This window comes from Hippichthys cyanospilos, chromosome 15 (assembly GCF_059441005.1).
Source record: "Hippichthys cyanospilos isolate Australia breed blue-spotted pipefish chromosome 15, RoL_Hcya_1.0, whole genome shotgun sequence".
NCBI lineage: Eukaryota > Metazoa > Chordata > Actinopteri > Syngnathiformes > Syngnathidae > Hippichthys > Hippichthys cyanospilos.
The window spans coordinates 8331248-8348372 of NC_142383.1; the positions used below are offsets into that span (position 1 = coordinate 8331248).

The following is a 17125-nucleotide window of genomic DNA, read 5'->3' on the forward strand; positions in this document are numbered from 1 at the left end:
ATATATTTTTAGCTTTCTCTGTGATTAATGTTATTACCACTAAAGGGCAATAATGTCAAATTGAAATACATATTTTTTCTGTTAGTGAGTTCGTGAAAGATGATAAATGCATCTGCAGAATATTTAGTTTTATGTGAACCTAAAGTATGTGCTTCTCCGTTTTGCTAAAGATACTTTCGCACTGTCAGAATCAGACAAGTTTTTAGCTTTATTCATACAAAATTGCACATTAAAAAAGACACAGGTTGGTTGTCAGCAACATGCCCGAGAACAACTAAGGCAGAGTGTTTCCTTTATACTTAAAAAAAAAAAAAAAAAAAATGTGACCAGGCAAAAATACTGTCAGGATTTTGTTTTGTGTGCCCCCTGTTGTAAACAGCATCAAATTAAAAAATGGGAAACAATTCATTAAAACTAAATTCTTGCACATAAATCATATTTTCCTTCCAGTTACAATAACTTAAAAAAAAAAAAAATCACCTAAAACAGGTCTGACCCTCATTTACAGATTCATTGGAATAATTGTTTTTGGTATCAAAAAAACTTCTTGGCTGCTGCTTCCTGTTGGCTTCTGCAATAGAGAAAATGAACAAGTTAGCAGCTCATTCATTTTCAAGTTATTGAAGAACTCAATTATGAAAAAAGTACGGCCTTACTTGTACATGATATAACACAAGAAGAGAACCGACTGGACCACGATGAAGATGACAAAATGGACAGTTGACAAGCAGGAAGGCATGGGCGGGACCTCGGGGCACTTTTGGGCCTTCTCACCGGGATTCTGCAGGGAGTCCTCATATTAGTACGCGGAAGATAAACAACGCTATGATGTTCATGCAAACTTTGCATTCTGACCTGAGCGCCACGTTGCACCAGGTGCTCCAAGTCGCGTCGGACTGAGTGCAGGTGCTCCTTGATGTCGTTGAAATGCTGAATGCTTTCATACGTGGCCACGCCCCCGCCGCCCTGCTGATGATGCTGCTGGGCTGAGCCTATCTGCTTCAGAGACTCATAGAAGGCATTTCTGTCAAGACAAAGTACGTAGTATGAAAAAAAGATGGGCCTTTTCAGTTTTGGAAACGCAGCGTCCAGTCAAGATTTTATGATAAAAAAAAGCTGCAATGTTATTACAAAGGAGTGGGAATATTCAGAGAAAAATCTAATGCTACAAGGTTCCCTATCGTAGAAAAAGATATTAGGATTGAGACAAAAAAAAAAAACAAAAAAACACAATGTTGCCATATAGTTTGGGAGAAAAATGTTAGTCGTAAATTACAAGAGTCTAGACTGTCCTCAGTTTTTGGTATGATTTTAAGGATTTGGATATTCTGATTTTTAAGACAATAGTAGGAATTCATTCATAAAATGATACTTCAATTCAGGTTCATTTTACAAAAACGCGAATATAAGTACCCCTGACTTTAGTTGTTACACATATAATAGCTGTCCAATTAAAACACATAGTGTGTGTTGTTAAAATGACAAAATGATGGTACTTTTAGATGCATGTCTTCATTGGATATTGAATAACACACTGTTGCAGTTAATCATTTTAAGCCTTGTAAATGACACAATTTTACTTATTTTGCATTCAAATGAATGTTATTCAAGCCAAATGAGGGGTTAAAAATGAAGGAAAAAACCTCAACTTGTACATGGAGAAGTACACTAGTACAGGAATTCTTTTTGAAAAAGAAGAAGAAAAAAAAAAGAAAGTACTCTTAGGGCCGCGGTAAAAGTTACAACATTGGATGAAAAAAGGGTCCAAAAATTCAAAACCCTAATCATGCCAATTTCAGTTGAAAAATAATGAACGGCAACAAAAATAAATATGAATTCATATTCATTTAGAGTTGTTCCTGTAAAGATCTAAGGCCATTTAAAAAAAGCAAACCAAAATACCAAAGTACAGAGTAAAACGTTCATGTTGGCCTACAACGCACAGTGGGTATTGCCCCCCCCCCCCCCCCCCTTTTTTTTTTAAGTGATACAAATTTGTCTCCTGTCTAATCTTTTAATCCCTATTCACCAGAGGATGTGTATAGCCAAAGTTTGGAAACCAGAAAATTACCATCTGATAAAACAGGTCATGATTGCTAAATTAATCTCATATAAAAACATGTTCCAACATCAGATTACAAGAGCTGAAAGGGTTAAGAAAACAACTAGCCGCCATGCTAGCACAAAGAATTACCATGTCTGGAGAAGCATATTCGTTCATGAGTACGACTGGGGAAAAAAAAAAAAATTAACTATAAGAAAAAAAACCCAGCCTATTATTGTACAAAGTTTTTATGGGTTAAAGTTTTTAACAGGACTTGCGGAGGCATATATTTTTTCATAGCACTGAATTCATACTGCTATACACCATAAAAATATGTAATTAATCACATTAATATTATTCCATTTCCTTCCTAGTTTTCTGTTATTTATTTTAGGAAAAAAAATTGTATAATTTTATATTTTCATTGGATCATGCAATAAAAAGGAAAATGGCAGTTCTTCCTGTTGATTAAAGGCAGGCAGTAAGCAGTAACTTTCTCTTATCATCTTAAAACATGTCTAAGACGATTAGGATGGACGAGGACAAATGGACAAATGAAAGGAAGTCCTGCAGCGTCAGACCGTGCTGAGGCCGTGTATGACAGATGTATTTAAAGACGCCTAATCTGATACGTCGCTAAGACGTGGCCTTTTCTTTGCAAATCAACAAAATCTAATTTGTTTCCATATATTATAAAAAATAAAATCTCCCTTGAGAAAGTAAGTGAGCGTTTAATAATAATGCCGTCATCTAATCTTCATCTTGTGACCCATTTATGACCATTTTCTAATCCAGCGACAAGCTGGACTAGCCTTTTACCGCCATCAGTCAAATGATCGGCGTTACACCTCCAACTTGAGAGTTATGGGTCAATGCTAGGGGGAAAAAAAAAAAAAAAAAATCATGTACGCCCATGGGATTTAGGCCACGTGGACAGCTTGCTTCTTTTATGATACATGACGAAGATTAATGTTACATAAAGTGAAATCTTTAATATCGTTCTGATTAATTCATCATGCAGATGGCATGCTCAAATTAAGACACAATCAAACGGCCACGGCCACAAAAAAAGACATTATTTAATCATTAAAACGGCACACCCCATAAGGAAGTATTAGGGCCACTCGCAAAATAAAAGAAATGCTAAAATTGTTTGAAAGGCAAAAAAAAAAAAAAAACCCAAAACAATGCTAGAATGGATAGAAAATTGCAAGAGAAAAAAATGTGACAGAAGTTCTATTTACTGTATAAAGAAAATGAACTGTACATTCTAAAAACACCTGTGTAAAAAAACAAACAAACAAAAACAAACAAAAACAAAGACACACACTGGGGTCAAAAAGAGAACAACTCCAAATGCAACTGGGGTCCGCCTCCACCACTCACCCCCGCCTCCCCTCCCAAAAAAAAAAAAAAAAAAATTGGTTTGTTTTGGATGTTTTAAAATCAGAATAGTACGACTTTTTATATTATTACTATTATTGTTATTGACTCACTCATGGTATTATGCCTTATTTTATGGTCATAATTATCTAATGAAACGTTATATGGGTGTAGGAACTAAATCATTACATTTAAAGTAAAAGGTTTAAAAATCAAAACAATGAATACTGCATTTCATGACCTATTATTTTTCACTTTTTTCTTTTAAATTAACTTTTCTCGGGACTCTATCAGCTAACTAACCGAAGCTTTACTATGTTAGAAGGTAAATGGTCAAAATAGTTTTCATTATAAATCAGGCAGGCTTTCAGTCATGCAAATAAATCGGTTTTTGGGGTTATTGTTTTTTTTTTGTATAAGACCCCTCAAGTTTAAGAGGCTTATGAGTTGGTGGGTATTACAGCGCATATCATGCCTTGTACATCTACCTTTAAAAACAGACTTACTTTTTCATGTCATGAAAGCATGATCATGGGATTACAGGGGCAGGCTAACAGTCAGACACCTGAGATGTTCACAGTCTGAGATTAAATATAATTTCTGGGGTTTAACTGCGGGGATTTTCCCTTTGTTTTGCACTTCAGCGGATGGTAAAAAAAACAAAAGAGACTCACCTAAACTCGTTGAGGTTTCTGAGCAGATCTTGTTGGGATGATACAATCGTGCCCAGCTGCTGGTTGGCCACATCCAGCTAAAACAAACAACAGAATGGTGGGAGTGGCAAACAACAGGGGGAAAAACATTCTATGAACAACTGTTTTGTTTAAAAAGGTGATTTGAGTATAAACAACAAACCTGTGAGGCAGGTCTGGTAGCAGGAAAAACAGCAACACAACAAAGTAACAATCTTGTAACTTTACGAAGAAAAATGGAAACGTCAGGAAAAATATGATCCCAAATTGAGGGAGATTATTATACACAGAGGTTAGCATGAAACAAACAAAAAAATGTCATTAAGTTTGGATGCCTGCTGGTGTCTCTGCATTACCTTGGCAGTAAAATTGTTATGGAATCATTAAAAACGGGCAGTTGCCCAAACGCGACAAAAAATAAATGAATAAATTAAAAAAAAACTGCTTTAAGCTTGATTTTGGAGGAGCGTATTATACAAAGGATTTTAAGGTACAAGTGAAAGTTAAGAACAAATAACTTTGGCAGGAAAAAACATAAAAATATCATCGTTTTGTAGTTGAAAATGAATTTACAGAGAGAGAAAAAGTCTTAATTCAACTGGGAATCATTTGCATATTTACCAAAAAATAATTCATGAGGAAAATCGTAACGTTACAAGAACATTGTTGAATATTAGAAGAAAAAAACTTGTCATTATTTAGGTATGGGCCAAGAGAATAGGACTACCATAATTCCCCAAATATAGATGCCCCCTTAATTTGGGGATGAAATTCTAGTATTTTCTGTGTTTAAGTGTAGAAGATGCACAAACACTTTAGCAACAAGGTAAAAACTATAGCAAAACAGAATAAATCTTATTTTCCTAAACTCATCATATTTTCTAATGTTCATATTCGTAAATTATATTGTTGCGCGTGAAGTTAAGTGTACTTCAGATTTCCCCACATTGTGAGTGGTCAGTGAACGCCTCGCCAGTGTAACTTTGAATGCGCTCTTTCAGATTTATTTCCTCGTTTCCTCACTTCTTTTAATGAAAATAATGCCGCAACAACCTCAGCTAATACAGGCTGCTAACATCCAACTGATATTCAGCCTCTAGCTTGTCCCCTTAGAGCAATTATTTCCCGATAGAAAAATGCACCTCTGTGTGCCTCCTGTATCCTTTTTATAAAACAATGCTGGTATAACATTTGGCTTGCCAAGGCAACAAGTGAGAGTACAAAAATAACTAATTTTACAGCTATGTTGTAAATTTTGACAAAACCTTAGAAGAAACAAAAATGGACTCCAAATTTTATAAGGGATTTTCCAATATTAGCTTGTCATGTTGAAACCCACCTGTCCCGAGCCAGTGTTGGTTCCCCTCTTGGAGATCTCGTCTGTGACGACGGTCACGTAACGGCGCTGCTCATCCAGAATCATGGCCAGCTGTCGGTTGAGCTGCTTGATCTCCAGGTGGATGCGGTTCTGACCCTCAAACACCTGACGGACCTCTCGATCGTTCACGCTCTCGTACAACTCGTCGACTGCGGGGAAGAGCATTCAGAAAACAAACAAATAGGAAATGACCTCATTTGCTGTGCTTTTGAAATTGCAAGATCTTAATACATGTATCTAAAACAAATTATTAAACATTTGTTATTGACATGATGATTTTATAAATTGAGGGTCTACGTACTGCAAAACCTGTTCATTCTCGCAATAATAGTTCAAAATATGAATTTTGTTCAAATTAGTTGGAACATAAGAATCAAGCATTCATTTTACAATAGTCACAACAAAACAAAATATATAGTCATAATGTGTCAAGATTAGCCATATTATAAGAGCATTTTTAGTATGAGAACCAAGCTATTGCATGTGAGAAAAAAGTCAGTCATGTGAGAAATCATGCGAGAAATCTTACATTTACAAAAATCTTCAAGTCGTCAGAATTTTAAAAATGAAGTCTAAATAATATAAGAAGATATATTGTAGGAAAATATTTGAGAATATATGCATAATTTTAAGTGCAGGACCATGAAAAAGTGTCATTTGTGTCCACAGCACTAACTTGGCTCTCCTTGGACGTCGGGGTGTTCTTTTTGGAACTCCTCTTTCTTTTTGTCTAGTTCTTGCTGGAAGTTGTGGAATTCCTCCTGGTACTTGTCCTTGTCTTCTTTAGGAATCTCCGCTTCTGGTAGGGGCTTCAAGAGGGCCACCAAAGACCACGAACCCCCCGCAAAAAAAGAAAGTAAAAAAAAAAAAAAAAAAACAACAAGGAAAAAAAACAAAACGCTTGAGTGAATTCAAAAGAGGCTTGGACTGATTGGTAAGCAGTGGGATTGAGAAAAGGGAGTTCGAAGCAAATGGAATTTATCGGTACCTGGCCAGGTTCTGTGAGTTGGAATAACAAGAAGGACAAGACGTCGTGGTCATCTGGTACGGAGAGACAAAAATACATAAATAAATAAAATAAATCATGAACACTGATCAAAATGATGACAAAGAGTGAGATGTTAATAGTTATTGCAGAATACCGTAATTCCCCCAAAATAAGACACTTTTTATCCCAAAAATGAAGGCCAAAAGTATGGGTGTGTCTTATGAACTGTAACTTATAAATTCAATTTTTTTATATTCTATTTTTTTTCCCAACACCATTTGAGGTAGAGTGATCTGTCAACCACACAAGCGGCGTTTGGATGCACTGAGGTGCATTTGTATCAGCCATATTCTTACATACAATAATTACCGTTACGGGATTAGAAAGAGGGCAGACATCAATTGGCTGTGAGCAGTGCGTGTTAACTGAGATTGTTATAGCATTATTTTCAATAAAAGAATCGAAGAAACTGAAAAACAACTGCATTTGAGTTTAGACAATGTGAAGAGGCGTTCACTGACCACTCATTATGTGGGAAATCTGAAGTACACTTAACTTCACGCGCAACAATATAATTTACGAATATGAACAAGAAAATATGAAGAATTTACAACAGATGAGATTAATTCTCTTTTGCCATAGTTTTTTACATTGATGCCAAGGTGTTGATGAGTCTTATACAAACATGAAAAATTACAGAATTTGACCCCAAACTTAAGGGTGCATCCAATAAACAGGTACATATTATATTTGGAGAATTATGGTAACTAACAAAAAAGGGATGACTCTATTAGAGTCCTTAAACCAGGGGAGTCCAGACTTTTTCCTTTGACGCGCACAGAAATATGGAATGACGCAAAGGCCACTTAAAAATTTGTTGACGCCAACTTGTTCAAAACATTGAAAATCAAATCTTGATTCATTATAGTGTTTTGAAAATAAATTGTCTTCTTTTTTAGTTGTAACAACTCCAGAAGGGCACAGCAAAACTACTTTTCTATCTGAATTAATCTTAAAAAATAAAGGACGTTTTTTAATTTATGAGGAAAAAGGTAGTTTGGAGTCAAAGTTTAATGTAACTTATAGCCCAACTTAAAGTATTAACTTCAGACAACATGGTGTCTAATTGTAATTTCAAACCATGACCCTTGTTTGACCCTAACATAGGCCATGTTGAAACATTGATCCTTGTTTAAAAAAAACAAAACAAAAACCTTTGCCTGATTTTAAAAACCTAACTTGAGTCCAAGCCCTAATTTATAACCCAAATGTAAAAGTGACCAAGACTCATCATCATCAAATACCTGCTAAGCTGCCGGTCGCAGCTGATACGCCGAAGAAGCCCTCTGGTGGAATGATCATGTTGTCCACCTTGGTGCAGAACTCAAAGTCGTCTTTGTCGGGAGTGAACCCGTTGTTGATCATCACCTGCCAAGCAACAAAGGATTGCCGTTACCGCTGACAGGAAGCGGCCAAGCACGCCTCAAAAATAACGAAAGCACATGGTCGCATACCGTCAGCGTCTTTTTGTAGTACGTCACTTTGGCTCTGACGGGATACGGCTTGTTGCGGAAGTCTCGCAAACACGTGCCCAAAGCTTGTGTGCTGCCGTCACTGGCAACACAATATCAAGATTTTTTGAGAACACTTTTATACTAAAAAAAACATGGTGCATCTTTAAATACCATGCATGTTACATATGTATATAAGAGTATATATCAATATGTTTAAAACACATTAACAACATTTTTTGGTTTTGATTAATCATGATTACATTAGATAAAAGAAAGTCTTTTTATATATATATATTTTTAGCCCACAAATTCTGAACAGGACCTGTAATGTGTTAAATTATGTTTCCACTTGTCGGTACTTGTTTTTTTAAGGAATTTGGAGGAAAAAAAATCCGACAAACTTTAGATGAAGTAAGCAGGTGGAAAAGCACATTATAAGGGGAGAGTCATCGAGCATCATCACCATGCTTTCGGATGTACAAAATCATGAACCCGTCCATCCAATGGTATTAATTTGTCAAATTATCCAACAAAGCACACATACACACAATAAAACCTTCACGTTTTTCTTATTAATAGCTATTGGTGAACATGTTACCTTAAATCAGGGGGCCCCAACCTTCCTAAATTATATAATCTAATTAAATAATTTATTACCATATACGAGACTGGGCAATATTGTATTTTGAAATAATCTGAAATTCACGCCACTAATTTTTACATCATCTGTTGAATAAACCTTTTTTGATTAAGAGAATAGATGATCAAATTAGAACGTAAATCATCACCGCTGTAGAGATGGAACTCATTAACAAATCATTAGTTTTTTCCATACAAGTAACTTAGTGCTGATTAAACTCTGTACATAAAAGAAAAAAAAAAAACACTGACGGGCCTCTGCACATATAAATAGTGTGGACACCAAGACAAACTCCAAAGCTAGCTTGTTTAAGAAAAAAAAAAAAAACATTCAAGCTTTCACTGGTCAGCAAGAGATTAGGGAAAGATAGGGGATTATTTACTTTCAAGCAAATATAATCATATTTCCTAATCTTCTTTTAAATTGCTCAAATGTGAGGAGGCAACGTCAGTGCAAAGTGTTTACTTACCGTTTGTGGTCATAAACAAGCTTGCCATTGTTTCCCACGACGAGGATAGCTGGGTTATTTTTCTGGAAGGAACACAAAACAGCTAATCTTGAACAAATACACACACAAAATCCCTTACCTAAAAATGATCAAATGTCCCGCTGACCATTTGTTTGCCATATTGGTAAAATAGGCAAACAATGGACAACACATTTTTTTATTAAGTAAATCGAATAAAAAAAAAAACAAGATATAAGAGTGATTCACTGAAACAATAACATTTGGAAGTCACATAGGACTCTGGGTTGAATAAATCAAGCTATTTTTTTATGGTCAGCAGTTGACTATTTTCCATTATGGGAGATACAATAAAAAAAAAAAATTGAAAAAGTGACTAGCAATTCAAATTGTCATTCAATTCTAATAATTTCCTTCACCAAACATTAGCCATAGCATGCTAACAGTTCAAAGTTGCAAGAGAAATCTTTCCCATAATCTTTTTTCAACAATTTATAATATGCTGCGCAAAAATGAGCCTGCGGTCCTGACACTGACCTTTCCGTCATTGTCGAAAGAGTCAAAGAAAATCCCCACGCCATTCCACTTGTCAGAGGCGCCGTACACGGGCCCCTGACGGCCTTGGTTTGCGGTGAACCAGATGGCCTGTCGGTACAAAATGAGAAAAAGTTCAAGCATGTGGCTAAAACAAATGCAACAGTTATGTCTTTGTGACGGTGACAGTAAAAGAATAAATTGTTATCATTTTGCCCATTTTAAAGAAATAGATACAATACACTTTCGCCTCCTGCTGAGGTCTGAAGTTGTACTTCATACACTTAATTTCAACACAATCAGAGTAAAAATATAGAGTAGTATTTCAATCGACCCCATCCAGCAAATGCCTGAGACACAAGAGCGATGATTCACCTTAAACGCCCTCCCATAAATATCCAAATATTGCAGGTCGAAACATGTGACACTCGTTGCTTATTGTCAAAGACTGCAAAGTGAATTCTCACACAACCTGTAAGGCAACCACTGAAGAACCTGCTGCTGCCTTTGGGCTATTTAAACTCACCACTCCAGCATTTGCTTGCGCTTCTTCTTACAGCGGTGATGTGTACTGCTGGCTAAATGCCATTCCATCTTGGTCAATGCTGTCACTGGAAGCAGGGACTTGTTCTGTTTAATTCATGCTAAAGTGGCACTTTTTTCAGTGCATTGTCCGTTCACATCAGTCTGGCAGTTTCTAAAACTAGCTTTAAAATTAGCATCTGTTTGTTGACATGTGATGGGTTCTTCACTCTCGGGATTTGTTCAAATTTCTCACCCATTTAGGTATTCTGTATTTGCCTGGACCACTTCATTGTCATAAATAAGGGCGTGAACTGACTTGTCGACACTACCCAGAATGATAGTTCCAACTTATCGTGAAATAATATTTGACTACAAATGAGACAAAAGTGCAAAATAAGCGGGTCTATCATGAAGTTTTCTAGAGCCGCTTATCCTCACGAGGGTCACAAGATTGCTGGTGCCCATCCCAACTGACTTCTGGCAGTAGGCAAGGGAACCCCTGAACTAGTTGACAGCCAGTTGAAGGGCACACAAAGACGAACAACCATTCAATCACCCAATCACACCTAAGGACAATTTAGAGTGTCCAATTCACCTGCTATGCACGTTTTTCGAGTCTGGGAGGAAGACAGAGTGCCTGAAAAGAACCCCCGTGGGCTCGGGGACAACATACAAACTCCACAAAGGAAGGCCGGAGTGAGGTGGATTTGAACCCAGGCCCTCGAACTGCGAGGCAGACGTGCCAACCACCGCTTCACCATCTACGCCTCGCTTATCTCTCTCATATTTATTTCATCTTAAGTAATTGTTCTAGCTTTATTTTCACTAGTCTTGGGCTTTACTGGATTAAGCTGGGACCATGGGTATCATATTTTGTGCCATATAAGAAAATGTGTGTTGGTATACAAAAAAAGTAATTACATCATTGAATAATTGAAATAAAAACAGATTTTGAAGTGCTATGTCTAAAACAAATAAAACATTTGACCTAAATTGTATGAATGAATCCAGTAAAAACAAAGAATTTTAAAGACTGTTTTTTTTTTATTTCAGTTGGTCAAACAATATAGTACTAGCTCATGACAAGCCTATATTGTTAATACTGTCTATTTTAAGGGCCGAAATTGGAAATAACATAAGACAAAAATCCCAACCTATGGGAAGTTTAATCATATTATCAATAAAAAAAAAAAAAGATAAAAAATGTTTAAAAAAAACAGTAAACAAAGGACACAAAGGCGCAGCATAAAAGCCGATGTGATAAAAAACAAGAAAGCAAACAGTCAAGGAGGACACTAGAATAAAGTCAACGTATGTTATAAAGTGACCACGTGAACTATTACTTAAAAGGTAATCAGTGACTCCAGTTATTTTGTCCTTTATTAGTCCTTTATTTTACTGTACTCACCAATCCATCTGCTCCCATTCGGCCTCTACCAGACACCCGGAATGTCACCTCAGCTTCCCAATTTTCGAAGGACACCTTGTTTTTGCACCATACAGACCCCCGCTGGCTCTTGAGAGATGGCGCGATACGCACCTGGTCTGCGCTGGGTATGGCATCTACCATAAAGATGAGAAATACAACTTAGTGCACCTTCTAAGGTCCCAAAAAAACAAACTGAAGTTTGATGTCACAAATGGGAAGTTAGCAGATGAGGCAAACAAAGTAAACATATGGGTAATTTGTTTAGGCCAATAATTTTGCAGCTGCCATCAGTAGTATAACATCAAGCGTTCAGTGCATGGCAATCGGATATACAGGTTTATGCCAACCCTGTTTAACATTTCATTTAAAACACAGTAGGGACAGCGCAACAGGAAAATCGTTGCAGGAGAGGCCACCACCAACTTTCACAAACAACTGGAATGATTCAAACAAATAAATGTGGAGTTGAAATGAACTCAGGTAATATGGCAAAGCCTTCTATCTTGTGAAAGGCTTAAGTAAGCCCTTTGATCATTCGACGGCACCACAAGTGCCTCACAAAATAGATGCTGTGTCGCAATGGCTCTGTTGATATAGCTTTTGTTAGCATTTCACCAATGTTTACGCAAGCAAATCATGTCTCCCCATCGGCTTTCATTGGTTTAGCTAGCGCTACTGTACTTAAGCACTGCTGGTTTTTACCTGTAAAAGTTCAACATAAGTGAAAAATTACATTTCGCATGCCTAATACAGCCACTTGCATGCAGTATTCTCCATAGACAAAAAAAAAAAAGCAAAAAAAAGCATTATCAAATTTTGCAGTCACTTGCGGTTGTTTTTTTCCACATCTGTTTGCGAGATTGATCGTGTTTACGCACATTCTTGCATGCACCGAACATTTGTAAATCAGGCCCTTATATATGGGGTACATTAGATAAGCTTTGACCTTATGCTAGGCTTTGAAAATATTTTTGACTGACAAACATATTTAGGACTAACAAGTATATGGGTATGTATTTAGTGTACTTGCAAATATGTTTAAATGTGTTTGGGTCGGTGGCACAGTGATCCACCCATTCGCCTCACAGTTAAAGGGACCAGAGTTCAAATCCACCTCGCTCTGGCCTGTCCGTGTGGGGTTTGCATGTTCTCCCCAAGCCTGCGGGCACTCCAGCTTCCTCCTAAAAACATGCATGGCATGTAGATATACTAAATTGTCCTCAGGTGTGATTGGGTGCATGAATGATTCTTCATCTCTGTGTGCCCTGTGATAGGCTGGCAACAAGTTCAGGATGTACCCTGCCTACTGCCTGAAGCCAGCTGGGATAGGCACCAGCAAGCCTGCGACCCCTCTGAGGATAAGCGGCTCTAGAGAATGTTTCAATGTAACTGTGAGCTAATTGCTAAAAACAGATTTTTTTCCCCCATAATACCATAGACTATTGTGTTGTGTGGGCAAGTTAAAAAAAAAAATCTGTATTTGGCTACATTATACAAATATGTTTAAAAATCAAATGACCATTTACACTCACAAACGCACACAGGAAGGCAGGGGACTGGGCAAAAACCAAGGACCTCAGAACTGTGAGGCGGATGTGCTAACCATTGTAATTGTGATTTCTCGTGTCATGTCAAATTCTTTACATTAGGGCTTAGCAATTTCCAAATGTAAACAACATGTGGAATTATGTTGGGGTTGGGTGTATGTGATCGTGTATTTTAATTGTCCATGATAGTAATCTTCCTATTCTACATGTTTGAATGTTTTATTTAGTGCAAAATGTGTACATGATCTGTGATAGCCGTAGTCCTTTCTACATTTGAATGAGTTCAATTGTGTACGAAGTGTGTACATGACAGTGTACAATTTGTTGTGTCCATTTCTATTTGCTTGGTCAGCATTGCAAATGTAATCTCTTCAGTTTACTACATGAATACAGAGGCAGATAAAAGACACACTTTCCAACGACGCTTCCCTTCCATGCAAATATATCAAAGTGCCCGTTATCAGTAGGAATTGAAGTTGCACAGTGCAGTGGAGTCGACTATCAAGTGTATGACGCACCAATTCAAATGCTCACATTAGGCTTGGGACGCAATTTATGTCACGTCATGGCGTGTCCAGTTTGAAAGTGTGCCTTCGTTCTTTTAATTCATTCAATGGAATTAACGGATATGTCAAACGTGCTTGTTAACTTGGACGGGTTTTAGGCTGCAATGTTGGTCTTAGCGCCGCTAGCTACATCGTAGAGTTCGCATGTCAGGAAAGACGTTGACATCTGGACTTACTGCCTCCGTGTATCCAGAAGGGGATTGTGCCATCAGCCTGGACTAAATGGGGCCCCTTAAAGCTGTACTTGTACTCGAAGCGGCGATGGGGAGCCGCGTCCGCCGGGTCCGGTGTCTTCGCGACGGCGTCTGCTGGGTTTTCGGCGGTGGCGTCCGCCGTCACCTCAACAACGCCGCTGAGGAAAAGCAGCCCAGCGAGAAGAGCGACGACAAGCATCTTTACCGACGTCGAAGCCCACCGCCTCCGCCGCCGCCGTGTTGCTACTCCGGGCACCGCCATGTTTGCGTGTCAGTGCTGACGTAGCGCTGAGTGCGGGAGCACACGAGCATGACGGGATGCCTGAGGCCAACAGGGCGCCTTCTGATTGGTCCGTGGCTCTCGCTCTCACACACGTGCTGCGGGGTGCCTCCAGGGATGTGACACGACACACGTTGGTTTGAGTAAAACCAACACAATGGCTTTAAGGCTCGCGGACTCTTGTTTTGTCAGTAGGGGAAATGCTGACATGAAAATTGATAAAGATGATTTCATTCAAGGGATTCAAGGCAAATTATTTTAAAATTTGTACTTTACTAATTTAACCCTTTCAAAGTAAAAGGCTCATAACCAATCACGACTCAGCTTCTGACACGTCACATGTCCTAATCCGGGAAAACAGGTGAGCAGTGATTGGCCCTGAGCTCATGTGATGTCATTCTCAGTCGACAGCAAGTGTCAAAATATGTTTTGAGACGTTAATCGTACAAAAAAAAAAAAAGTTATCAAATGAATACACCCCAATTTATTTTATTTTTTTACACTGTTTATTGATCAAGCTAGAGCTGGCTAAACCTTTAGTCTGCCCATTCCCATTAAAAGAAAACAAACAAAACAACAACAACAGCAACAACAAAAACTTGAAACCAATTGATGTAGAAGGTGGTAGGGTTCCTTTTTTTGTCTTTTCATGTCAACAGTGCGCAAAGTGTTAACATACACACATCATGAGCATCTATTGACATGATCCGTTTACAGCAGTAATTCTCGAGCATTTTACAGCAAGCCCGGCCTAAAAAGTAATTAACTCTCCTATTTCTGTAGGCTGCAAGAGAACATAGCTTTGGAGCCAAACAAATGTTAGCATCGGATGGACGGGAACAGAAATAACACAATTTGTGTAACACATTTCGAAATGAGGCCAGGGAATTGCCCTGCAGTCTCATCATGAAAAGTATCTCCAATTCCTTCTCCCATTTTCTTTTAAGTGTTTTTGCATCCAAATGGAATTCCTATACACTGGACTTGCATCTGAGTATTTACTGTAAGAAATACTAACGACAAAAAACTAAAATTAAAACAAAGTTAGAGTTGTTAGCTTCGAGTCAGCACTGCTTTGTGAAAGCCTCAGTGGGAAAAGACAGGTGACACAATTGAGACACCATTTCACTTTCACTGTTTCATCCCCCCGCGGAACGAGAGGGCCCCACGCGGCGGCCCACCCCTCGGTGTAGCCTCCTCTCGTCGCCCAAACAAAACAGGGCTATTGTGGCGATGCTAATCTGGGGATTTTGACTCTTCTGTTGCATGATCAGCAAATGGCGAGAAGTGACCTGTAAGGCTTTAGACTGATAAGGTGTTATGTGCGCTGTCCGTGTCATTTCATGTTAAACGTGGAGATTTGGTTTATCTACAAAATCCATCAGCATGCATGGCAGATGTGATTTTTTTTTTCAAATCATAAAACAAAATCTCTTGTCCTTTAGCCCTCTTAATGGAACATAACAATTGGGCCAGTGTATTGGTAAATTGGTGACCAACTGCCCCCTCCCATGTTGACGGTTATGCGATAATACACACAAATAAAATTTGCTGTTTTCTGTTGAGAAAAAAAATAATTTACATATTATCATCCAATTATCTCCAGAACATTATTTTTTTTTTATATACAACCCTGTGAGGTTGCTCGCAAAGAAATTGTACACTACTGCAAACTATCACATACTTTTTAGACCCAATATGTGTGTGTGTGTGTCTGTTTTACAGTATTGAAACTCTTAGAAGCACATTATAAATGCTCATTGGATAAAATGAATAAAATAAAGCTTCCATGCCATTATGGTGTAGTTCCTCATTAAGGGAGTTAAACGTGCACTCCTTTGAGGGTAAGCATCGGCTTTAAAATGACAAAAGCCATGCTAATGGATCAATTTAGCCGAGCACAATGACAACCTGTTGGAAGTTAATGGGTCAGCAGTGCCTGTGAAAAGCTCAGTTCGGTAGCCAACGCAAATATTTGGCCAGTCAATTGCAGTAGTATACAGTACACTGTTGTTGTCAACATGTCATGCGTGAACCAATATATAAAATCACCTAAAATAAAAGAAAAAGTGGCAATACAAAATGTGATTTACATGTTCAAAGTAAAAACTCTATTTAATCTCAGTTGCTTTAGTAAATTTCTCTTTAGTGACTTTTAACTTAACAGGATGGGCCTCAGTAAGTTTGCCGCTTATGACCACTAATGTTAAGGGGGGGGGGGTTACCAGCCAGTTGCAGGGCACACAGGGACAAACAACCATTCATGCGCCCAATGACACCTAAGTACAATTTTTAGTGTCCAATATAGTTACTCAGCCTCGGGCAGAACATGCCAACTCCACAAAGGGGGCCAGAGTGAGCTGGAATTGAACCCAGGACTTTGAACTATCAGGCGAATGTGCTAACCACTCTTCCACTGAGTCACCTCTATATACCAAAGCCAAGCATGTTTTATGAGGAAGCGCTAGAAAGAACCGCCAAGTGGAGAAATCTTTCAGGATTTGTGGGTTGAAAAAAATATTTATAAAAATCCTTTTTAACTATCTGATCAGGATTATATATATATATATATATATATATATATATATATATATATATATATATATATATATATATATATATATATATATATATATATATATATATATATATATATATATATATATATATATATATATATATATATATATATATATATATATATATATATATATATATATATATATATGGGACTACCACTTGAACAGTTGATAAAATACTTTAAAATTGGTCTTTGCCGGGGATACCTCGCCATCCAATGTAATAGTTCTCTCGTATGTCTTTATTTACTATGACCACTGTTTCTTAAAATATGAGGTCTTGGCCTGGTTTTGTTGTTCCAACCACGACCAACGCCGTAATATTAGTGTTTTCATTACGGCGCTGTCTGAAATGATCGCATTCAG

At 37.7% G+C, this 17125-nt stretch overlaps 1 protein-coding gene across 1 annotated transcript; it reads right to left on the reverse strand.

Moving 5' to 3' along the window:
* Positions 1 to 184: 184 nt before the first annotated feature.
* lman1 (lectin, mannose-binding, 1) lies at positions 185 to 14197 on the reverse strand. Its single transcript, XM_088435622.1, has 13 exons — positions 13883 to 14197; positions 11573 to 11727; positions 9643 to 9750; positions 9109 to 9170; positions 8000 to 8099; positions 7790 to 7913; positions 6486 to 6538; positions 6174 to 6306; positions 5459 to 5646; positions 4102 to 4178; positions 856 to 1024; positions 657 to 781; positions 185 to 571 (listed from the first exon to the last, which is right to left on the reverse strand). Exons 1-13 carry the CDS (start codon positions 14160 to 14162, stop codon positions 535 to 537), a joined length of 1611 nt encoding a protein of 536 aa, XP_088291748.1. The 5' UTR covers positions 14163 to 14197; the 3' UTR covers positions 185 to 534.
* Positions 14198 to 17125: the final 2928 nt, after the last annotated feature.